Source organism: Corvus hawaiiensis, chromosome 1 (genome assembly GCF_020740725.1).
Source record: "Corvus hawaiiensis isolate bCorHaw1 chromosome 1, bCorHaw1.pri.cur, whole genome shotgun sequence".
Lineage (NCBI taxonomy): Eukaryota > Metazoa > Chordata > Aves > Passeriformes > Corvidae > Corvus > Corvus hawaiiensis.
In genome coordinates, this window is record NC_063213.1 from 1,289,055 (window position 1) to 1,314,377 (window position 25,323).

General features: G+C 52.9%; 1 protein-coding gene across 1 annotated transcript in view; it reads left to right on the top strand.

Moving 5' to 3' along the window:
* Window positions 1–348: 348 nt before the first annotated feature.
* The window catches only part of PTH1R (parathyroid hormone 1 receptor), a 77,052-nt gene continuing 52,077 nt past the window's right edge, over window positions 349–25,323 (top strand). Inside the window, exon 1 of the mRNA XM_048305968.1 lies at window positions 349–902. Coding sequence (XP_048161925.1) covers window positions 828–902 — 75 coding nt within the window. The 5' untranslated portion in view covers window positions 349–827. The remainder of the gene's footprint in view (window positions 903–25,323) is intronic.

Consider the following 25,323-nt stretch of genomic DNA (forward strand, 5'->3'; position numbering starts at 1 on the left):
GCCACGCACAACCCCCCCCGAGCGCCGCCGCTGGGCCGAGGGGGATCGCGGAGCGAAAATATTCCCAACTTTTGGGGCTCTTTGGAACTTTGGGATTTGTTTGCGTGCGGGAGCGAGAAGGCGAGGTACAAAAAAACCACAAAACCCCCCAAAAAAACCTCCCAAACCAAACCAAATCCCAAAAATAAAAGGGACGAGGCGAGGGGAGAGTTTGGGGGTTGTTTTTTTTTCCCCCCTTCCCCTCTCCCCCTCGGAAAGCGAAAAGATAAAATTACTGCGGCTAAAAATAAAGCGGGGGTTAAAGTTCCCCCTCCCTCCCTCTCGCATCTCCCACCCCTTCCAGCCCTCTCCCTGCTCCCTCCCTCCTTCCCTCCCTCCTTCCCTCCTTCCCTCCCTCTCCCGCTGCCTCTCCGTGTTTGCGTTTGACAAAGAAATGATTTGAACTTCCCGGAGCCGCAGAAAATCGGGATCCCGAGGCGCACCCGGGCCCATATGGATGTGATTTCCCCAGCCCGCTCCCAGATGATCCAGCGGCACCGGGAGCTGCGGCGCTGAGCGGCTCCGCTGCCTCTTCCCATGGGCTCCGCGGCGGAATTTTGGGAGCTGCCCGCCACTCCAGCCATGAGAAAACGAGGAAAAGCGCCGGGATTCCTCGTCATGTGCCTTTCTGGCTGAAAACTGGGCAGCCCCACGAGCGAGCCCGCGGATCCCGCAGCGCTGGGGGGCACGGCAGGAAGGACAAGGAGAAACCCGCGCCGCTGGAATTCCGAGCTCGCCTCCTCCCGCTGCCCGGCGCGAGGCTGGATGCTGGAAGCAGCCCCTTGGATATGGGATCATATCTGGTGTATCACAGCCTGGGATTGATCCTCTGCTGCTCCGTGCTCAGCTCCGTCTACGCGCTGGTGAGTCCCGCTTCCCCCCCCCGCCCCCGCCGCGCTTTTCCCGGTTTTCCCTGCCGCCGGGAGGGATACTGGACGGGACGAAGGATTAAAAAGCCGTCCGGGCTTTTTGGGATCCGCTGGAGGATCGGGAGGGCAGGAGGGTTCCGGGGGCTGCAGCCGCTGGAGTGAAAATGTCTGTGCTTCCCAAGGCTTGGGATGGCTGGGAAAGCTCCGGCCGGGAGCGCGTGAGGTTTGACAGGGATCCGGGACAGCGCCTGGGGAGGATTTGGGGATCTGCCTATGGAGAAAGGACAACTTTCCTTCTTTTTCCCTCTTTTTTCCCCTTTTCTTCTCCCTTTTAAAATTTTTCTTCTGCTTTTAATTTTTTTTTAAAATTTCTCTTTCATTTTTCTCTTTTTCTTCCCTCTTTTCCCCTATTCCTTTTCTTTTCATTTTCCCCCCTTTTCCGTTCATATTTTCCCTTTTCCTTTCTTTTTTTCCTTTCCCTTCCTTCCTTTTCCTTTCCCTTCACTTTTGCTCTTCCCTTTCCCTTCCTCTTTCCCTTCCCTTTCCCCCCTTTCCTTTCCCTTCCTCTTCTCCTTCCTTTTCCCTTCTTCCCTTCCCATTGCCTTCTCCCTCTTCCTTCCCCTTTTCCCTTCCCTTCTTCTCCGCCCCCTCCAAGACAATTCTATTCCCAATTAATCTCCTTATCCTGACAATCTCCCCAATCCCAGTGAAACGGAGCCTTTCCCTTTGGAATTAAATTCGGGAAGAGCAGGGAAGCTGTAGGAACCCTTTGCTCCTTGGCACTTCCCACCCCTTCCTGCACACACCAGGCTTTCCAAGGCTGGAAAACCGGGATAAATCCATCCAAACTGCCTCGATGCTGGGAACGGTTTAAGATCTGCAGCTCCAAAGCCCTCGGGAAGCAGGGAAGGGACATTTCCCCGGGAATCAGCCTCTGGATATGGAGCCAGTGCTGGAATTCTGCTGTGACAGGAGCTCTCCCAGCTTTCCCCATCCCTGGAATCCTCGCTCCTGCTCCCATTTCCCAGCGTTTTCCAGCCCAGGAGGGAGCAGGACCCTCATGGAAAGTGGGATCTGCTCTCCCGGAGGGATGGAGACGGAGGTGGGATTGGGATTGGGATTGGGATTGGGATCATCCTGGCTCCAGTCAGGTCCTTCCTGACCCTCCAGGATCCACCAGCCTGGGTCTTATCCCTGGATTTCGTAGGGAGAGTTTGGAATCTTGTGCAGGGCTGGTGGGGGGTGGGATTTTCCAACTTTTTCAGTGGGAAACATCTCCTCGATAAATGGGAAGGAGCAGCCCCTTGGAAAACTACCCCTGTCCAGTCCATCCATGTGAAACGTACGGAGAAAGCTCCTAAAATCCAAGGAGAATTGGGAAATCAGGGGAACCCTTGGAGATCTGTTGGGATTTCAGGGATGGATGAGGTTTTTCCCAGATTCCAGGGCTGGATCAGCATCTCCTGGCTTTGGGGCCGTATCCAGGTCCTGCAGCACCTGCTCCAGAATTCCTGCAATTCCTGCTGCTTTGGGGCTGGGAAAATCAGGATTGGGAACCAACCAGGCTGGAGTTGGGGGAATTTCAGGATGCAGAAAAGCCGGGCAAGGCTCCACCTCCCCTTCCCATTCCCATTCCCATTCCCATTCCTATTCCTCACTCCCCTCTCCCAGTGCATCCAGTGTCAGCTGTCTCGAATTCCCAGTGGGGTTTCTTTCGGATACTCCATCCCTGGGCCGGCTCAGGGCGAGCTGGACCTGGGCAAAAACTGGGAACAGCTCTTCCAGAATCCCAGAGGGCTGAGAAATCCAGGAAACAGGCTGGGAAAGCTCGGGAGTTTTCCAGCAGCCCCTCCTGGACGTGCATTTGTTGATCCCGTGGGTCTTTCCCAACTCGGATTTTTGCTGATTTCAGCTCCTGCCGCTCCAAACCCTGCTCAGTTTAGTTAGGCCAGGCTTAAATTCCCATTTCAGACACTCCCCTTGCTTTTCCAAGCGCTCTCGACAGCAGAAGGGATTTCCAGAGGGTTCCTAAATCCATCCTGACAATCCGGGAGCTGCAGGGATCCCGAGTGTCCCTCCTCAGGCGGGATAAGGCCACCCCTTGCCACCCCCCATCCAGGAACTGCCTTGAGCCTGGTTTTCCTTGGAGTTGTTGCTTCTTTTCCCAGGAATTTGATTTTTAAACGGGCTTTGGGAAGCGGGAGTGGGATTGAGGGTGGTCGGCAGGGAGAAGATTCAGTGGATTTATTACAAAATACGTTATTATTTGTTATAAAACCCGTCATTATTTATGACAAAACACTTCATTTTCGTTTGTGATAAAATATTCGATTATTATTTCTTATGAAATATTTTGTTGTTCTTTATTGAAGGCTCATAAATATCTCTGATATTCGCTCAGTGCCTCTGAGGGACTTGCTGCCGGAATTTGTCCCTGTCCCGGGAGCAACAAGGAAAAATCCACGGGAACAGCAGCAGGATGGGGATGCAGGGATTTAATTCGGGCTCTGGGCTGAGCTTAAGTGGTGCCGCGTTTTCCCCCGGGCAGAGCAGAGCCGGGCTCAGCTCTGGGCTTGGAGTCGGGAGGATCCCGCTCCAGGGCACAATTCCCGGCTGAGCCAGGAGTCTTGGGAATGCGGGCCCTGATTCCCGGGATCTCCGCAGTGATGCTGGGATGGGGCAGAGCACGGAGAGTCCCGAATCCGGCGCCGTCATTCCCGATATTCCCGTTATTCCAGCAAGGATCGCTCCAGAGGCGCTTTGGGAGGGAATGGCGCTGAGCAGGGATGGGAAATCAGTTCCCAGCCCTGGGATATGCCGGGATTGGCAGGACTGGGAGCTGGATCCCTCCTCTGCAGCGGCCGGGCTGGGTGTCCCTGCGTTCCCACCGCGGGGAATCCAGCACCGGGAAAAATCCCTGGGAAGGAGAGAAAAGTGGGGAAAACCAGGCCCCCCTCCCCGTGGCTCAAATCCATGCGGGATCAGCTTCCCAGTCCGGGGCTTTTAGGGATGTTTGAGGTGGGGGAAAGACCTGGGAAAGGCTCGGCTTTGCTCCAGCTCTCCTGACAATCCGGAGAAACCTTCCCAGCGTTTCCCCGGAGTAGAAATTCCCTGGAATAGCCCAGGAACACCTGCCTGAACAACGGGTGGAATTTCAGTGGGTCGAGCGCTCTGTGCCTGGAATCCAGCAGGGTGAGGGTGGAAATTCGGGATGATTCGGCTCTTTAGTCCCAGGATTAAGGAATTCAGACCGGCCTAAGGAGGGGAGCTGTGCGAGGATGGCTCTGGGGAGGATTTGTGGCAAAAGGAGCTGTAAAAGTGGGATCCGACAGCAGCAGAGCTCGGGAGAAGGGAAAACGTGGGAATGCTGATTTTATCTGGGAGGTGCTGGTGGAGGAAAATCCTCCCGGGGTCATAAATGGTTGGATTTTGGGATCTGAAAGGTCTTTCCAACCTAATCCTGGGATTCATGGAATGGAAATCTCCAAGGTTGGCTCCTCCAGCGCTTTTTGCTTTCCCTTTTTTCCCTTCTCTTGCTCAGCCGAGAAAATCCCAGCCCGGCTGTCACAGGAGGAAAATGACTAATAAATCAATCAATTAATTAATTATTAACAACGATAATAGTACAGCAGCCTCCTGCAGGGCTTGGGACCAGAATGTCCCAATTTTGGGAAGCAGCTCCCAGGCTGAGCCGGCTGAGCTCAGGGAGGAGGGAAGCAGATCCATGTGGGGAGGGAACGGGTGGGAGATGGGACCATTCCCACTTTTTGCTGCCTGGAATTCCAGCCCTGGCCCCGCTCAGGTCGTTTGGGTGATGCTGAACTTCCCTCTGCTTTTGTGACGCTCCCAAAGATTCCAACCCCGATCTTTGGGGGCCTGGGAATCCTTTCTGGCACACAGGGACCTGGAGAAAATTCCTCAGGGAGCTGCATCCAGCCCTGGATCCCTGGAATGCCCATGGGCGGCTTGGACAGGGCTTGGAGCAGCCTGGGATAGTGGGAGGTGTTGGGGTTGGAATGGGATGATCCTCGAGGTCCCTTCCAAGGCAAACCAGTCTGGAATTCCGCGCTGTTGAGGAATGTTCGGATTAAGGAGGTGCTGGATGGGGTTTTCCTCTTAGGCTCGTTCCTTGTTGCTCGGATCAATCCCGCAGATCTCCATGGGTGGGGAAAAGGGAATGGTTTGAAGTTGGATGGAGGGAAGGGAGGATAATATTCGTCCTCGGAATACAACTCAGGATAAAAAGAATAGGAATAAAAATGAAAATGAAAAGAATGAAAAGGATAAAAGTAAAAATAATAAAAAGAAATGAAAAGAATTAAAAAATAAAAAAAAAATTAAAAGAAAAATAAATAAAACTAAAACGACAAACAGAAAGAAATTTAAAAGTAAAATTTAAATAAAAATAAAATAAAAATTATTATTAATAAAATAATAAATAATAAAATAATAACAACAATAATAAATAATAATTAAAAAAATAAAAATAAAAAATAAAAATAGAAACTGGTCCTGTACAGAAATCCCACAAATCCCAAGTTCATTGAACCGGGACAGGCCCCAAACATCAGGAAATGCCCTTTCCTGGGCACACCCTTGGGAAGGAGCCCATCCCTGCTCCCGGATTTCTGAGGGATATTCCCGCTGTGACCGGACTCTGGAGCAGCCGATATCCCTGGATCCGAACCTTTCCAGAGGCGAAGGGAAAGCCAACAAAGCCCATGGCCGGGGAGAGCCCGGTCTGGCAGCTCAGGCCACAGCAGGCAGGAAAATTGGGAAGAGGAAAAGCGGGAGCAGAGCTGAGCCCACGGAGGGGTCGGGGCTGCAGGAGGTGAGAGCCGGGGCTGGGTCCCGCAGTTGTTGTTTGGTTGGCGCGCTCCCAGAAATAGCCCGGAGCGGTTTTTTGGGATCAGCGGGATTATCCCGGCTGGAGCGTGGCTGTGCCTGCAGGGATTCCCCAGGCGGGGACAGCTGGAGCCACTGAGGACACCCCGTGTCCCTTTGGAAGGTGAGGATGGGAGGGACATCCCTGAGATCTTCCCGGGATTGTCCCGCTGGAGGATTCCCATCCTTTGGAAAATGCAGCTCCTCGAGCCAATCCCGCTGGAATCAGGCCCTGTTTGCAGATGGATTTGAGACACCAAGGCCACTCTGGTCACCCTGAAATCCCAGATTTTATGGCTGTGGGGTGAGCGGGAAACCTGTCCTAGGATACCGGGATACAGGGCCGGGAATGTCCAAGGCCGTTGGATGGGGCTTGGAGCAACCTGGAATGGTGGGAGCAGCCCTGGCCATGGCAGGATGAGATTCAAGGTCCCTCCAACACAAATCATTCTGGAATTCTGTAATTTTATGATCCTTTTCCGTGAAGTCCATGGCAGAGCTTTCGCTCCGGCTAAACCCTGCAATCCCAGGATTTCTCTGTGCCTAAAAACTGGGAGGAGGGAATAGCAAAGCTCCGCTAGGGATGCTCTCGACTTAAACCCTCCTCGCGGAGCTGAGCTGCTCCATCCTCATCCCACACCGGGATAAAGCCGGACTCTCTGAGCCCATGGATGTCACCGGGATCCTTCGGAGTCCCGATCCCTCCAAACCCCCTGTGGATCAAAGGGAGAAGCCGGCAGGGATCCCCCATTCTTTGGGATGGGCTATTTCTCCGGAAAAGGGCGGACCAAGAGGGTTTTGTGCTTCCGCTCAGCTCCTGCTGGAAGGGAAATCAGGAACAATTCCAATTAAAATGAAAATGAAAAAAAAAATCAAGGAAAAGCTGCTCCTTTAAGGACCTAAAGGAAGAGCTCGACAGGCTCAGCCTGGCTTAAAGTTTAGACTTTATCAGATCCATGATCCTGGGCCTTGGGAAGAAAATTCCCAAACTGGGAATGGCCCTGGCTTGGCATGAATCCCTTTATTCCCGCCGAGGCCAGGCTGGCTCTTGCCAGGGATTAGAGGGGCTCCGTGTTTTAGGGTTTTCCTTTTCCTTCGGAGGGATTCAATCCCAGATACTCGATTTTCAAGCCAGGAATATTCTGGATTGATGGGATCCTGCCACAAATCTGAGGGTTCAAACTTCTGCCAGAAAAACTCATCCAAAGGAATTCTGGCCTCTGGGAAAAGATTCCAGGATCCGTGGCTGGGGCAAGGAAGGGGTCAGGAATTGCTGGCTCAGCAGCCCAGGCTCCTTATCTGGTTTCCAGCCCTGGTGCTGATCCGGGCTCCCGATGTTATCTCGGCTCCAGCCTCCATCCCCCTCCCTCCGAGAATTCCCGGGTGTTCCTCGGGAGAGGCAGCCCCAGCTGGATCTGGAAAGGCAGGATTGGATGTTTGGGTGTCCTTAGGAAACCTCCTCGTCCCTTCCCTGAATTTTGCCTCGGGACTCAAATGGGATTCGGGGTTTTTGGGGTTTTTTTATTGCATTTTTTTTCTGGGTTCTAACCAAAGACCCCAAACTCAGCTCATGCTTTGCATGGATTTAGGGATGAACGCTTTGTGAGGAGCAGCAGATATTGGGAATTCCCACCTAGAAGGGGACAAATGATCCGTGAACTGCGATTTGTGGGATTTTGGGAATCTCTGCCACTTTGAGGGCCACTAAGGCCCTGTGGCTGAGGATGTCCCTGCTCATTCCAGAGGGGATGGATAAGGTGGCCTTTCAATGTCCCTTCCAACGCAGATTATCCTGTAATTCCATGATTTAATCACCTCATTGCCGGGATTTATCCACGTGGCTGTGAGGACTCCGGGGATTGCAGCATCCCAGGAGATCCCTGGGCCCATCCCTGCACTAAACCCAGGAACGGGGCTGGGAGCAGACGTGGAGCGGGATATTCCTTAGCTCTGAGGAAAATTGCTGGAATTTCTCTGGCTCTGCTCCGCCCAGGAAGGCCGGGATTGCTGGATCTGGGAACTCCCTTTGAGCCTGGTTTTGTTCCCATTCCCTTCACCATTCCCGTGTCCCATCGGGATGAGGCCCCGCTCCATCATTTCTGTCCCTGCCTTTGACCCTTCTGTCACAATTCTGGGGACAAAGAATCACCATTTTGGGAATGGACACGGAGCTGAATCCTGCCTGATCTGTGTGGGCACATGGAATTTTCCTGAAGGAAAAGCTGGCTCCGGATCATCCTCAGCTTCACCCCCACCCAGCCCATGATATTTCATTTTCCATAACCCCAAAACCTGGGAATGGTCTGGAATACACTTAATTTAGGGATACAGCTGGGCCTGGGGCTCCAGGGAATGCTCAGGATTAGGAAACCATGGAGTCATTAATTAACTAATTAATTAATTAATTTTCTGCATTACAGCTCCTTAGGCAATGCCTATCAAAGAGCCTAGGGCCTAACTGGCTTCCATAGAATCTCAGAATTCCAGGATGGATTGGCTTGGAAGGGACCTTAAAGCTCATCCCACTATTCAGGTGTCTTTTGTTTTTCAAAGACACAAAGCAAATTCCCAAATTCACTGAAAAATCGGGATTGATTTCCACCTTCTTTCCATCTATCCCGCTTTTATTGCCCGACCCTCTGGCTCACCTCAATGTCACCTTGACTTCTTTCTCCGTTCCTGCATCCCAATCCATGTTTCCTCTTGGACACGGAGGAATCCGAGCTGAAGTGGCTTTGAGCAAGGACGAGACCTCCTTGTCCCGGGTTTATTCCGAGACTCGGATCAATATCCATTACAAGGAGCTTTTATTTTGTGGGTTGCAATCTGACTCCGCTCGATGAAAACACAGGAAATGATCCCGAAAATAAAAGTGGGAGGGAGCCGATGGAGGTGGGACTTCCAGGGTCTTTATATATGGACATATAGTGGCTTTTGTAGTGGAAAAGGTGAGGGATGGATGTGATATCAGGAAGGAATTCCTGGCTGGGAGGGAATTCCCAGAGCAGCTGGGATCCCTGGGACTGTCCAAGGCCAGGCTGGACAGGGCTTGGAGCAGCCTGGGATAGTGGGAATTGTCCCTGCCCATGGCAGGGGTAGGAATGGGATGATCCCATCAAATTATTCCCATTTTAAGGTCCCTTCCAGCCCAAACCATTCCAGGATAACACAGACATGGCTGATTTTCCCTCGTGCTGATTTCCCAGGACTGTTTATCCAGGATAGCCACTGGACTGGGATAAGGCAGGATAGGGCCAGGACTGGGGGGGCCTCGGGGTGTTTTTCCCTCGGCCGTACAAACCCATGGAATTGGGTGCAAAACTGGGATGTGTTTGTGTATCCAAGGGAGTGCAAGGGTGTCCCTGCATGGCTCGGAATCATTCCGGAGCAATGGGAAAGGAGAGCATTCTCTCAGTGGAGAGAGGGTGGTGGGAACAGAGAGGATTCTCCAGATGGAGAGAGTTGGATGGGAAGGGAAGGGATTCTCCAAATGGGAGAGATCCAAGATGGATGGGAACAGAGAGAATTCTCCAAATGGAGAGGGTTGGATGGGAAGGGATTCTCCAAATGGGAGAGTTGGATGGGAACAGAGAGAATTCTCCAAATGGGAGAGAGTTGGATGGGAACAGAGAGGATTCTCCAAATGGAGAGAGTTGGATATGAAGGGATTCTCCAAATGGGAGAGATCTGAGTTGGATGGGAACAGAGAGAATTCTCCACACGGAGAAAGTTTGATGGGAAGGGAGAGTTCTCCAAATGGAGAGGTCCGAATTGGATGGGAACAGAGAGGATTCTCCAAATGGAGAGAGTTGGTGGGAAGGGATTCTGCAAATGGAGTGAGTTTTCTGGGAAGGGAGAGGCTTCTCCAAACGGAGAGATCCCAGTTTTCCAGCCACATCTCCAACCCTGGTGATTCCAGCAGCTCCATTGGTGCCTCCCCTCCCTGGGCAATGAAAACCTTGGAATGATTTCAGCAGAGCAGTTCGGGGGCTCAGCGAGGCGGGAATGCCCCTCCTGCTCCTGGCCCTGGTGCCGGTGGGAAGGAGGATGGACACACTGGAAGTGTGGATTTTCCAAACCCCAGGACAGGGCTGGATCCCGTTGTGGATTTGGGGCTGTTTTTAGGGGCTTCCAAGCCATCTCTGAGCTTTGGGCAGATTTAGTCTCGGTATTTAAAGCAGATTGTTCGGGAAATGAATTTTTTCCTTCTCTGCTCCCCAAAATTGTCCCGATGCTGTCCCTCAGCATCATTGGTAAAGTCCTTGTGATCAATAAATTGAATTTTAGGCACTTTTCCCATGGATTTCGGAGGTTTGGAAGCAGGAAATCAGAGCGCTGTGCTGTGTATTCCCAATTTTCTGTGCTGCCAGCCGGAGCTGACTCAGGCTGCTGGAAAAGGGGAGGAGACCGAGCTCAGGTGGTGGAAAAGCAGCAGAATTCCCTTGTTTGGGATCCAGGGGAGGAGCTGGGGCTGTGCCAGGGAATGGGATCACAGGGAGAATCTCCATGTGGGATAATGCAGGCGCTGCCGGCTCCCCTGACTCAGCACCTGGACACTGATAAGGGCTCTGATAAGGGCTCCGATAAGGACAGCAAAGCCCCAGGGTGACCCAGCTGTCACCCGCTGGATGGCTGAGCAGAGGCGGGAGCAGGGACATTCCCATGTCCTTCCACTTCCCAGTTTTCCTATTCCTGCTCCCACGGAGGTGAATCCCTCATCCCTCCCATCCCTCCTGTGATGCCAGCAGATATTGGGAATTCCCACCTAGAAGGGGACAAATGATCCCTGAACTGCGATTTGTGGGATTTTGGGAATCTCTGCCACTTTGAGGGCCACTAAGGCCCTGTGGCTGAGGATGTCCCTGCTCATTCCAGAGGGGATGGATAAGGTGGCCTTTCAATGTCCCTTCCAACGCAGATTATCCCGTAATTCCATGATTTAATCGCCTCATTGCCGGGATTTATCCACGTGGCTGTGAGGACTCCGGGGATTGCAGCATCCCAGGAGATCCCTGGGCCCGTCCCTGCACTAAACCCAGGAACGGGGCTGGGAGCAGACGTGGAGCGGGATATTCCTTAGCTCTGAGGAAAATTGCTGGAATTTCTCTGGCTCTGCTCTGCCCAGGAAGGCTGGGATTGCTGGATCTGGGAACTCCCTTTGAGCCTGGGCCTAATCTGCAGGAGAGCCCTTGGTCACTGAGGGAACATCCATGGTGAGGATCCCAAGGATTGGCTACCACCCCCTGGATCCCTGGAGCACAGGAATGTCGCTATTCCTGCAGGAATATGCATGGATACTACACTGCAATATGCTCCAGGCTTGGATTTATTTGGGTGCTGGATTTGGTTTCTCCCGATGGGTCACAGCTGGGTTTTTTCACTCCTGGGATTTTCCTCCTCCTTCCCATCATTCAAAGCCAATCCAGCTTTTCTCCTCTCCTGCCTTATCCCGGGGCTTCCCCCAGCTCCAGGGGAGCAGCGCCCCCTCCAGCATCTCTGCTTCATTCCCAGCAATGAGGAGAGGAGAGAATTCCGGAGCTGCCTGGGGGGAGGACGAGATGAGGGAATGCTGGAATTGACTGGCTGGAGTGAGGAGATGAGGGAATGTTGGAGCTGAGGGTTGGATTGAGGAGATGAGGGAATGCCGGAGCTGAGGGTTGGATTGAGGAGATGAGGGAATGTCGGAGCTGAGGGTTGGATTGAGGAGATGAGGGAATGTTGGAGCTGAGGGTTGGATTGAGGAGATGAGGGAATGCCGGAGCTGAGGGTTGGATTGAGGAGATGAGGGAATGTTGGAGCTGAGGGTTGGATTGAGGAGATGAGGGAATGTCGGAGCTGAGGGTTGGATTGAGGAGATGAGGGAATGTCGGAGCTGAGGGTTGGATTGAGGAGATGAGGGAATGCCGGAGCTGAGGGTTGGATTGAGGAGATGAGGGAATGCCGGAGCTGAGGGTTGGATTGAGGAGATGAGGGGGATCCTGGAGCTGCTTGTTGGGAGCTGGGATATGAGGGATATCCTGGATGTGCCCGCTGGAGCAGGAGCATGTGGAGCATTCCCTGTGGGCTCCTGTGCCCCCACAGAGCCGCCCTTGTTGTGCGAGCATCCCAATCCCCATCCCATCCCATCCCCATCCTAATCCCATCCTAATCCCATCCCATCCCATTGATCCCATCCCCATCCTAATCCCATCCCATTGATCCCATTGATCCCATTGATCCCATTGATCCCATCCCATCCCATCCCATCCCATCGATCCCATCCCATCGATCCCATCCCATCCCATCCCATCCCATCCCATCCCATCCCATCCCATCGATCCCATCCCATTGATCCCATCTCATCCCATCCCATCCCATCCCATCCCATCCCATCCCATCCCATTGATCCCATCCCATTGATCCCATCCCATCCCATCCCATCCCATCCCATCCCATCCCATCCCATTGATCCCATCCCATCCCATCTTCCGCTCCCGGCCACTGCTGGCAGCTCCCGCCTGTTTTTTTGGGAACAGAACCGCCCTTCCCAAGAAAAGGGAGAGCGAGGGGTCTGCAGGGAGAGAGGAGAGGACGGGAGGCGGCGGTGTCCTGGCTCTGCGGTGGGGCTGTGAATCGGGACATTAACAGCATTCCAGGGATCGGGATGGGGTTGGATACTTGTGGTTTGAGGGATTGCTGGAGCCAGAACACCACACTGCTCCTGGAGAGGAGCTGCGGCCTTCCAGGGGGAATCAAGCCGGGAAGGGATGGGAAAGAGATGGGAAAAGGAAAGGAAAGGAAAGGAAAGGAAAGGGGAAAGGGGAAGGAAGGAAGAAAGGAAGGAAGGAAGGAAGGAAGGAAGGAAGGAAGGAAGGAAGGAAGGAAGGAAGGAAGGAAGGAAGGAAGGAAGGAAGGAAGGAGGGAAAGAAGGAAAGAAGGAAAGAAGGAAAGAAGGAAGGAGCCCTTTCCATGGATTTCCTGGCTCTGCTCCAGAATTCCGGGAGGAGACGACTCCCTGTTTTTAACCTGCCTGCTGAGCCTTTGCCTTGATTTGTTTCCCTCTTTGTCCCCTCATTCTGGCACTCCAGAATTCATCTCCAGAAATTTGAGTTGGGAATTTTGTATCCCTCCATCAATGACTCCGAAGAAAACCACTCCTAAAACACAGCAGAGAAAGGAATGAGAACCCACAGTCCCGACATTCCCCGTGTCCTTAAAGGGGAAAAGGAGGAAGAAAATCCCATTAATCTCCTTCCTGTGTATCCCTCAGCAATTCCTCCTCTGGAAGCAGTCCACTAAGGAGATAGTCAAAGATTTTGGGGGGAATTCCTGGAATTTAAAGCTCTTTTGCTGTTTTTTTTCCCACCTTACCCCGTTGGTCACTGTGGGGAAGCGCCAGAGCAAATGGAAAAGATTCCCAAAATCCGTATTTTAATTCCTGTGGGGATTTGTGTGCACAGGAATTGGGATTCTCCTGGAAATGCCTCAGGAATGAGCTGGATTTGTTTGGTGTTCTGGGCGTGGTTTGGGTTTTGTTGCGTTTGTGGTGTTCCCGACGGGGGGGATTTGGATGTCGGAGTTTTCCTGGTCAGATTTGGGAAACGGCCCTTTGGAAAGAGCAAAAGCTGCAGTTTGGGCCAGACCTAAATTAAAAAAGATTCCAAAAATGCGTCCTGGATGGGACTAAAAGGGAACATTCCCGGTCAGAACCTCAGGAGAAAGGAATTGGAAAATCCTGGAATGGTTTGGGTTGGAAGGGACCTCAAAGCTCATCCCATTCCCAAAGGCAGGGACACCTCCCACTGTCCCAGGCTGCTCCCAGCCCCAATGTCCAGCCTGGCCTTGGGCACTGCCAGGGATCCAAGGGCAGCCACAGCTGCTCTGGGAATTCCGGCCCAGCCAGGAATTCCTTCCCACTATCCCATCCATCCCTGTTCTCTCTCAGAGCTCTTTAGGGAATGCAGAGACCTCCCTGGACAAAGCGAGCTCAGATATTCCAAGGAGCTGTGTGAGCATCTCCCAGCATTACGACAATTAGGACAATTAGGATAATTGGGAAGCTGCTTTCTCCTCCGCTTGCTCCTGTTTCCTCTTGGCTGGAACTTTTTCCAGGCAGAGACTCCCTCGTGCCTTGCTCCAGGTTCATCCCCTGGGAAGGAGATTCCTTGGGATGCCCAGGTCTCTCCTGGGCTCTGTGGTGGGAATTTGTCCATGGAGCTCCTGGAGAGGGATCCAGCTCTTCCTATGGAGCCACTGAAGGCTCCATTCATCCCTCGGCCTTCCCAGAGTCATCCGGAGGCACCCAGGGTGTCCAAGAAACCTTCCCAGGGAAGGCAGAGCTGGCTCGGGACCAGCAGGAAGCATCAAGTAGCACTCGACACCTCGCTCCCAACAGCCTCTGGAAAAGCGGGAGCTGGGATTTTCCCGTCTGTGGCCGGGGAGCAGGAGAGCCCCTGGACAGGGAGCAGCCCCCTCACAAGCAGGGTCTGTCTCTCTCTGTTGACTGAGCTGGGACAGCTCCGGATTTGGTGGAATTTGCTCCAAGATTTCCGGACGGTTCCAATTCCCGCTCCAAACGTGCAGTAATTCCATTTTTATACCAATAAAAATCCCTCCGACACCGCAGAAAGGCTGGGAATTTTATCCTTCCTTGCTCTCCCAAATATCAGGCTCCAAATTTAACGGGGTCTTTTCCAACCTTGATGATTCCATGAGATCAAATGTCCAAAGTGGGAAAAAAACCCATCCAGAATCCAGGGATTTATCTGGTTGTAAATGAAATTTAAAAACCAGAAGGAAAACACCCACTCGAGCAGGGATTTCTGGGAAAATCATGGCACATCCCTGCCATCTCCTTGCGTTTTCATGGAATGCCGGAGAGTGGTTGGTACAACCCCGGCGTGAACTCCAGGAATATCCTCAGAAACATTGGGAAGCGCCAACGAAGCCTGGCTCAGGCTGTGCCTCCCTGGGTTTGGCTCCACTGGACGCAAAGAGATTTGGGAAAGATGGATAAAAATTCCCAAATCCATCATTAACAGACACTGGTCATGAGACGAGGTCCACATGTCCCAAAAAGAAAAGATGGATAAAGGTTGGGATCTACCATCCGTTCAAAAATCCACCTCCAATATTCCCTTCAGACCCCCAAGAACTGAAACCTCCGGCCTTTAGTTCCAAATCCCAGTGATGACTCCGGTTCTGGAGGGAAATTTGGGATCGCTTATGGATCATGGCACGGGAACAGCAGGAGCTGCCCCCCAGGATGAGAACATTCCATCTCCCTTTATCCAACTTTTATCAATTATTGAGGTTTTCCTTCGGCGTTTCAGAGCTCTCATCCCGTGGGATTTTGTGCTTCCTGCTGCTCATTCCTGCTTTTCCTTGAGTCCATGGAAACAGCCTGGGCTGGATGTACCTTCGGATGCTCCATCCCTGCTCGTTATTCCAGGCCCTGGGGTACCTGTGAGCAGCTCCTTCCCTTTTTTTTTTGGCTCTTCCCTCCTTTCTCCAACTTCCTTCTTTCAGCTTGGCTTTGGAAACATCCAGGTTCTCCCAGAGATCTGAGGGAATTCTTCCCAGAACAACTTCCCAGCCAATTGCTGGGCCCTGAGCCAGGAGTTCCTCCCAGGACAGGAGTTTTGTGTGGGTTTGTGGGGATTGAGCGGCTCGGTTCAGGACAGGGATGATTTCCAGCTGGGAAGGATCCTCCGTGGATCCAGAGGTGCGGAATTCAGGGACACTCTGAGATCCAAATGCCGAATCCTCCTCACTTCCCACAATTCCCTAAAATTGGCTGTGGCCAGGTCCGGCTTGTTCCCTTCTCCCAAGAAATCAGCGACGGAAGAAGAGGAACAGCCTCAAGCTGTGCCAGGGGAGGTTCAGGTTGAACATTGGGAATATTCCTCATGGAAAGGAATCCAGCCTGGATCCGGCCCTGGCACAGGGTGGAGCCCCAATTCCCAGGGGGATTGAACATCCATGGGGATGTGCCACTCGGGAATGCCAGTCCTGCTCCAAGGGCTTTGCCAGCAGCACAGACACAGTGGGAATCTGAGGGAAAAACAAGGATGAGGCTGGAATTCCCTTGGGATAACTCTGTGTCCCTGCTCTGGATGGAGCCGGGCCAGGGAAGCTTTCTGCTCCCGCCTCGTCTGCGCTGCAAATGGGCCGGGATGGGAGGGAGGCGGAAAAGGAATCCCAGTTAATGGATTTGAGGGATCATTAGGACAGGAACCGGGCCCGGCAGCGCCGTGGCTTCTGCAGCTGCTCGAAAATTCCCTTTCCTGCTGCGCCGGAGTGCTCCTGGATATTGATCCAGGCCGAGCAGGAGAAGCTGGGTTTGGGCTGGGTTTGGGTTTGGTTTGTCCCAAATTGTCTCCAAAATGTCTTCTGGCTCTCCTTAGCTCCCACAGAAAACCCTGTGAACCCGGGGAATATTCACGAGGGGCAGTCCCCGGTTCCCTTTGGATCAAATATCGTAAAATTCCCATTTTCCCTCTCTCCCTGCACCGGAGTGCTCCTGGAGGTTGTTTCAGGCTGAGCAGGAGAAGCTGGGTTTGGGTTTGTTTTGTTCCAGATTTTCTCCTGGTTCTCCATATTTCCCATGGAAAAGCTGTGAACCCGGGGAATATTCATGAGGAGCAGCTTCCAGTTGCCTTTGGATCAAATATCCCTAAAATTCCCATTTTCCCTCTCTCCCTGCACCTGAATTCTCCCAGATATTTTTTCACATTCCCGGCCAGCTGAGCAGGAGAAGCTGGGTTTGGGCTGGGTTTGGGTTTGTTTTATCCCAAACTGTCTCCTGGTTCTCCTTATTTCCCATGGAAAACCCTGTGAACCTGGGGAACATTTAGGAGGAGCATTCCCTGGTTTCCTTTGGATCAAACATCCCTCCCCTGGGCTGTGGTTTAATATCCGAATGCACACTCCATGCCTGGATTTCTTTCCCATAAATCGCTTCAGGACCAGAGGTAGGGAAGAATGGTTGGAGAAACCCCTCCAGAAGTTACCTTTAAACCTCCCTGAGAACCTGGAGGCTGGAAAATCCCACATCCTTTGGTTTTTCCACCTGGATTCCAAGGCCAGACCTTGATCCCTCCCTTCCATCCGGCGCCTCGGGGAAATCTTTCCCGTTGGTGCAGACTCGGAGAATCCCGGGATTCTGTGGCTGCCATTGAATCCTTGAGGCCAAGGCTGTGTCCTGAGGTGGACCTGGAGCACCGGGATCTCACGATCCGTGATCCGGGAGAAGGGAGAGGGGAGACAGGGAGATGTCTGGGCTGGAGGAGATCAAGGGGCCACATGATCCCAGTTCCCAACACATCAAGGGGAGAGGGAAAAAACCCTTCCTCAGTCCCTCAGGGATTGGCTGGGATGACCTCAGATTTCCGGGAAGGAAACTGGGTCAAAAGCCAGAAGATTCCTGGGATGGTGGGACTGGAATGTTGGGAAGAGAGGGATTGGTTATCCCAGAGGGGCTCAGCTCCAGAACCTCATCAGAGCAATTAAAGCAGAGCTGATTCTGGGTTTAATTAGGAAAATGGGATCCGTGCTTCCAACAGCTCAGCAGTGCCAGGATTATCCCAAAACCCGCCCAGCCCAGTTTTACCTTCCTGCCCGAAAGAAACTTCCCAAAAAAAGGAGGATGAAGGATTTTCCTGGAGCAAAGGAGGCTCAGGGGGGACCTTCTGGATCTCCACAACTCCTGACCGGAGGGGGCAGCTGGGGGGAATCGGGATCTGCCCCCAGGGAACAGGGACTCCAGGGAAGGTTCAGGTGGGATATTGGGAATATTCCTCCCTGGAATTGGTTGTCCAGCCCTGGCCCAGCTGCCCAGGGCAGTTCTGGAGTGCCCTTTCCTGGCGGGATTTAAATCCATGTGGATGTGGCGCTTGGGGACGGGAATGGCCTTGGCAGTGCTGGACTCTATCTCAAAGGGCTTTTCCCACCTAAATAATTCTGGGATTCTAAGGAAAAGCAATCAGGATCTCCCAAACAATTCCCTGTGCTGCGAGGAAGGAGAGCAGGGCACAAACAGCCTGTCCTGGATAAATCCCGGGATGTTTTCCAGAGGCTGGCGATGACGGGGGGGGGAATGAGCTGATGTCTCCATCCCACAAGGACAACCCCTGACACCGGGGAAGTGCTGGATAAAGGATGTCCTGGACTGAGATGTTTTGTGGGATTCTCTGAGTGTTCCTGGCTGGAAGGAGATCCTGGGGCTGTCAACAAATCCTCCCTTTCCCAAGCGGAACAAGAGCGCTTCCCTGCGGCCGGGCTCCTTTCCCTTTGTTTTGCAACTCCCAGAGTTCTAACCATGGAATTGCCCTCTCTGGAGCTGCCTTGGCTCCACGGGATTGCAAATTCCCAGCCCGGAGCTGCCAGACGCTTCCAGCATTCCAAGGATCCGGAGGACACCCCTCAGTGACCCGAGGAGGGTGCGATCCCTGGAGCACATTCCCGATATTCCCAGCCGCACGTGTGAGGCTTGGCTCATCCCAGATGGTTTTTCACGGGAATGACCGAGCTCCAGCTGCTTTGCATCACTGGAGCCCTGCAAAGCGCTTAATGCAGGCCAGGCAAAGCTTTCCCTGGAATATTCCCAGCGTTTTCCGTATTTCTGGGATTTTATGGATGTTCAGATCTGCTTCGCTTTCTGCTTTTCCAGGTAGGAACGGTCAGGCTCTGTTCCCAGGGAACGGGGGCAGGATAACAGGGAACATCCTCAAGTTGTGCCAGGGCAGGTGGAGGTTGGATTATAAGGAAAAGTTTTTCCCGAAAGGAATCTCCAGGTCTGGCGCAGGCTGTCCATGGAAGCGGTGGAATCCTGATCCCGGCAGGATTTAAAAGTGCGGATGTGGGATTTGGGGTGGTGGCCTTGGCAGTGCTGGACTCCGTGATCCTACGGGATCATCCCACAGAAACGATCCTGGGATTCCATAACATCGTGGAGAGCGCGGGAACGTGGGAGCGGGGACACAGCAGGAACCTGGCTCAGCCTCCGCTTGGGCTCGTTTTCCATGAGGAATCCTGGCAATTCCAAGAGGAATTCTGGGAATTCTGTGAGGAAATCTGTGTCCTCAGACTCTGGAGCGGATTTCCAGGTGGTTATTCCATGTTTTCCAGACATCCACATGGATCTGCAGAGTTGATTCCATATTGTCCCAGCAGAGCACGGGAATGTGGGAATTGGGAGCATGGACACAGCAGGGACCTGGGCAGGTGAAGGAATTCTGGAAATTCCATGAGGAAATCTGGGAATTCCATGAGGAAATCTGTGTCCTCTGAGTCTGGACTTCATTTCTAGGTGCTGGATCCATGTTTTCCAGACATCCGTGGGGATGTGCAGAGTTGATTCCATAATGTCCCAGCAGAGCACGGGAATGTGGGAATTGGGAGCATGGACTCAGCTGGGACCCGGCTCAGCCTCCGTTGGTGCTCATTTTCCTGAGGAATTCTGGAAATTCCAAGAGGAATTCTGGAAATTCCATGAGGAAATCTGGGAATTCTGTGAGGAAATCAGGGAATTCCGTGAGGAAATCTGTGTCCTTGGACTCTGGAGCTGATTTCCAGGTGGTTGATCCATATTTTCCAGACATCCCCATGGATCTGCCGGCCCTCTAAAGGTGCTGCAATTCCAGAGCCCCAAAAGCCGAGATTTCCTGATAACTCTGGGCCATTCCCACTGGAATAAATCTGGAATGTCCCGAATAGGAATCTCCAGAGGGAGATGCAGCCCCCTCCAAACTGGTGCCAGTTCTGCTCCCTCGGTCACCGGCATTTTTTGGGAATATCCCCAGTTACGGATCGGGATAATCCTGTGCTCCATCTCCCTGAAATAAATCCATGGAAAGTGCAACCAAGGGATGTTTTCCACCCAACTCTCATGCTCCCGCTCCTCTCTCCCTCTTTTTAATGGATATTATTTCTGCTTCCCGCCGTTCTACCCCGGAAATGTCGGGATGCTGCTTTTCCTGCAGCTCCCAGGAGCCAGAGCCAATCCATTTTTAATTCCATTTCCTTCCCTTCTCTGGCTGATTTCTCCCTTAGGGCAAAGCACCTCAAAGAGGCAAAAAGCTGGAAAGAGGCAGGTGGGAATTCTAATTCCCAGAACGGTGGGAATAATAAATATTCTATGAATATCCGGCTTTTAAACCTTCCTGAGCAGAGCTGTCCTTATTCCCAATAATTTCTCTCCTCTGGCTCCCCACAGAATCTTCCCAGATCCCAAACAGGACCTGCCCAGGTCCTCCCTGGGAATTCTTAATGTTGGAGAAGTCCTCTTGGATCCTGGAGTCCAATCATGATCCCGGCACTTCCAGGCCCACCACCAACCCACAACCCCAGGCAGCGCATCCATGTTTTTGTTGAACTCTTCTAGGGACAGGAATTCCATCATTTCCCTGGGCAGCTTTTCCAACGCTTCACTCTCTCAGGGAAGAAAGAAATCCCGCAGTTTTCAGAGAAGCAGCCCCCAAAACACTGGGAAAACGCCACAATTCCCAGCCCTGCTCCATGAAATATTCCAAATATTCCTGCTCTGCCTCTCCAGAGAGGGAAAACTCCTCTCCGTAGGTGGCCGAGAGCTTTGGAAGCAAATCCCAGGTCAAGGATATTGGAAAACTTCCTTTCCAAATCCGAAGCAAAGTTCAGCGATTTCCCGCCCAAGGCTTTTCCCACGGAATTCGGGGATATTTTGGATGTTTGTTTCTGAAACTTTCCCGTAAACTTTTGGCATCCCTGGGGTTTTGCATCCAGGAGTTTTCCAGCTTTCCCAGAGCTCCTGCAGAGCTGGAATCATCAGGACAGGCTGGTGGGATGAGATGGAGGAAGCTGATTCCTGGATTTGCCAGGGGGAGCTTGGGCATCCATGGCTTTTCCCAAAGGAATTGCTGTGTTTGGAATTGCATGTGGGATCTGGGAAAATCCTGGTGGATCAGGGATGAGCCTTCGGAGCTGTGCCCAAGCTCTGTTTGAATTCCTGGACTCAACATCCCAAATTCTTTTCCCTTGGAATAAAGAAGTGAGCTGAGCTAAAAACCTGGGATAACTCGGGATAACTCGGGATAACTCGGGAGCAGGGAGAGGGAATCCACAAACCTTCCTTTGGCTTCACTACAATTTGGGATACAGGGAAACATCCCAGCCATGGTGTGAGGCCGGACATGCCAAAATTCCCACAGGAGGAGTGGGAATATGTGGGAATTTTCCATGGGAAGAGGGCTCAGGGGTCCTGTGGAGGAGCTGGTCTCTCCCCACAGCTGATCCTTGATCCAGCCTTTTCGATGGAAGCTGGAAGGATGGGACATTTCCCTGGGGCTCTGGAGCTCATCCTGGCACCCAATCCCATTCCGGTTTCTCGGATTTCTGGGATTAAACAGAGCAATCCCACACCCGAGTGTCCCAGCTGGACACGGAGTTCTGTGTTTCCCACAGGATTCTCCCGGATATCAGAGGCTCCCAGGGACCTGGATTTGGAGAGGGAAAAGGCAGGAAAAGGGACCGGCCCGGGGCTGTCCCCAAAGCGGTGTCCCAGTCCTGCTGGGCTTTCCCAGGAATGCAAATCCCTGTTCCTGGCTTTCTCCTGGAAAGGTTCAGCTTTGCCGGGAGCTCGGGAAAGGGGGAGGAGGCAGCTCCTGGGAGCATCCAGAGGGGGATCCCCGATCCAGAGCTCGGGAAGAGGAGCCTGGCAGGGAAGCAGCTGCGGCTCCACAGCCTCGGGATCCTGCCAGAACAAACGGCAGCGCTCGGGATTCCCGGGAATTCCACACGGGAATTCGCTCCTGCCTCGCCGGGAGGGAGGGAGGGAGGGAAGCACCGCCCGCTCCCTGCGCCGCTCCCAAATCCCAGTGCTCACATCCCAAATCCCTGTGCTCCCATCCCAAATCCCCGGTGCTCATATCCCAAATCCCGGTGCTCATATCCCAAATCCCCGGTGCTCATATCCCAAATATTCTGTGTTCCCATCCCAAATCCTGGGCGTTCCCATCCCAAATCCCGGTGCTCATATCCCAAATCCCCGGTGCTCCCATCCCAAGTCCCCAGTGCTCACATCCTGAATATTCAGTGCTCCCATCCCAAATCCCGGTGCTCCCATCCCAAATCCCTGGTGCTCATGCGGCACTTGCTCCCGGAATTTGGGCCAGGATGGGGGGATACAAATTCCCAGGGAAATGCCGGTGAAACAGCATCAGAACTGGAAGTTTTCCAGGCATCTGCTCTGGAGAAACAGGGAAATGGGAAAAGAGAAGGAAGAGGGAAGGGCAGGAATATTTTCCAAAGCCTTTCGGGCGTGTCCCCTCTGGAGCAGTTGCGCAGCGTCATTCCCAGTTATCCCAGATTATCCCGGGAAGCTCCTCTCTCCTCCCTGCATTTTATCCCTGTTCCTGGCGTGCTCTGAGTAGCCTGGGGATCCTGGGATGGAAGTTTTCCATGCGAAAGGATTCCTAGGAAGTCTTTGGAGACAGCTCCTCCCTGCTTCCCCATTCCCAGCCCAGGAAAATCCACCCTGGAGCCGGAGCCGGGTCTCTCCCGGCTTTTGCACTATTTGGGATTGGCCGTAGATGGCAGCAAATGTCTCGCAGCTTCCCGCTGAGTTGGCTGCAGCCGGGAAAATTCCCGCATCCCGGAAAATTCCCGCATCCCTCTGCTGTGCGGGAATGGGCCCTTCTCCAAAGGGAGCGGGAGCGCAGGTGGGATCAGAGCTGCTCCCATCCCGGGATCTCCAGAGAAGCATCTCCTGCGGGATCCAGCTCCTGGATCCTGGGATGAACTGGGGGATGTGGAGGGAGCGAAGCCTGGGGAGAGCCTTGGGAATGGTCCTGGAGCTGATCCAGGAGGGATCCTCCTGCAGGGACAGGAAAAGGAGCAGCAGCTTTAAACTGAAAAAGGGGAGATTTGAATTGGGAATTGCTGGCTGGGAGGGTGGGGAGGGGCTGGGCTGGAATTCCCAGAGAATCTGTGGCTGCCCCTGGATCCCTGTGCACATCTGGGGTTGGAAATGGTCCTTTCCAATCCTCAAGGTCCTTTCCAACCCTGACCATTCTGTGATCTCCCCTTGCAACTCCAACTTCCCAAAATCTTGGAATATTTTGGAAAACTTGGAATCCATCTGACTTTAAAGCCGGTCAGAGTCTGGAAAATCCCCCGGGAGTGAGGGGAAAGAAACGGAATCGTTGGGGACCTTGAGAGCTTCAAGTTCCAACTTGCGCTGGGCTTTATTACCCAGAGAGGCACCCAGAGTCCAGCTTGGAGATAAACTGGAATTCCCTGCATCCATTGTTTACGCACGGATCTGTTGGCACGGGCTATTCCGAGACACAAAACCTCCAGACGGAATTCCCGCCGTTATTCCAGCACAAAGCCCATTTCTCACGGATGAGATCCCCATCTCTTTTTCGGGAGGCATCCAATCTATTTTTTTCTTTTTCGGCTGCAGAGGAGTCTGTGCTAAATTTAAGGCCCAGACAGGAGTAAATCCATCATCCCAAAGTCACGGGCCTGGGTGTGCCCCGAAATTCCCAGTGCCGCTCCGAGCGTTTCTAACTGGGGCACCAGTAACGTGATATCCGCACGTGATGGGAGCCGGATCCGTCGCGATATTCCTGGGTACAAACCCCGGATTGTGGCTGTGGGATTCTCGAGCGGGCTCTCGGTAAGGGATCCTTCCCCAGCTGACGTCAGCGGGGCGGCTCGATTTCCACCGGCCGAAATTCCAGGTCTTTTTGCCGTGTCTCGGAGGGGCTGGGGATGCTGGGAGAATTTGCGTCATTCCCGCTGTGGTAGGGATTGGAAAATAGCACCGAGGGCTGGAAAGAAATGCAGCCCTGCTTTTCCCAGCTCCAGGATGAGGAGCACAAAGGGAACATGCCAATGGATGTTGGGGTTCTATGTACTCTGGACTTGTTGGGTTTGGATAACTCCGAATCAGACCTGGGAATGTGAGGCTTAAATGTCCCTTTTCCCTTTGGTTTTAAGCTGAAGGAGGGTGGATTGAGATTGGATTTGGGGAAAGAATTCCTGGCTGGGAGGGTGGGGAGGGGCTGGGCTGGAATTCCCAGAGAAGCTGTGGCTGCCCCTGGATCCCTGGCAGTGCCCAAGGCCAGGTTTGGAGCGCCCTGGGATAGTGGGAGGTGTCCTTGTCCATGGCAGGGATGGAATTGGATGATCCTTAAGGTCCTTTCCATCCCAACCTATTCCATGATTCCCTGATGTGTGACAGCCAGTCCAGCTTCAGCCGGGACTGGGGTGACTAAATCAGGGTCAGTTTGTCCTGGGAATGACCAAGGGATTGAGGGACACCTCTGGATCTCTGGTGGGATGTGGCTGGAAGGATTCTCCTCCCAATGATGGAATGAACCCGGGGAGAAATCCCATTGTCAGGGTATCCCTGATGTCTGAGAAAAGTGGGATGAACCAAGCTCAGCAATGACCAGGAAAGCCCAGCTTTGGTGTCGGAGCTGGGATAGTCTGGCCTAAAGTCCGAACAACACGGACAGAGGTGGGAAGTCGGGATCACGGGATGCTGTGGATGGGCAGGGCAGGGAGGGGCTCCTAGGGAATGAGGTGACCCCAAAAAAGTGGAGTGGTCCCCTGGGGATGGCTGGGAAGGCTCAGCTCAGGGAATCGGCACTTAAACCCAGCCCAGGGAGAACAAGGGCTTGGGCTGGTCGGGACAACTTCAATGCATCCTGTTTCCCAAAAAAAAAAAAAAAAAAAAAATTTGGAATGGCCTTTTCCAGCACACAGGCAGAGCTCCTGGCAGCATCTTCACAGCTGTGCCCAAAATTCCCAATCGGAATAGTCACAATTACGAATATTCCCTGATGGCAGAGCTGGGAGATTTCCAGAGCCAGAAAAACTTATTCCTTTCCCCTCTGATTTCCAGAGTTTTCCTTCTCTTGTTTTCTGATGGAAAATCCCGGTTCACCTGCAGGGGAGCAGCGCAGGAGGCACCTGCCTGGCTCGGGTTTCCTTTCCCAGTATTTCCATGTCATCCTGATCCCAGAGTCACAGAATTCCAGACTGGTTGGAGTTGGAAGGGACCTTAAAGACCATTCCCAACCCCATGGGCAGGGAACCTTCCACCATCCCAAGCCTCATCCTTGGACACTTCCAGGGATAGGGCATCCCATGAGTCCTGCTTGGGTCTCACCTTCCCCCAGCCCCCCAACATCCCCATGATTCCTATGGAATTCTTTTCCCTCTGTTTCTTGTTGACAGCCAGGTGGAGCCTCCAAAGCAGGATGTGAGCAGTGGCTGTCGGAATCCCTGCGCCAACCTCATCCCAAAAAACCCCTGTTTTCATCCAGACAAAAACTCATTGCTTGTTTTACGGGCTTGTGGATGGGCCTTGTCTTGGAACCCAAAGGGAATTTCTGGAAAAGCTTTCAGCTGGGACGGTGAAATACAGGCAGATATTTTTAGTGTGGGGTTGTTGTTGGGGTTTTTTTTCCTTCCCATAAATCATGAGGATCTGCCTTTGTCCGTGCTGAAAAGGTCACGGGTAGCTGGGAATTTTGGCTGTGCCGGAGGGATCAGCACATCCTTA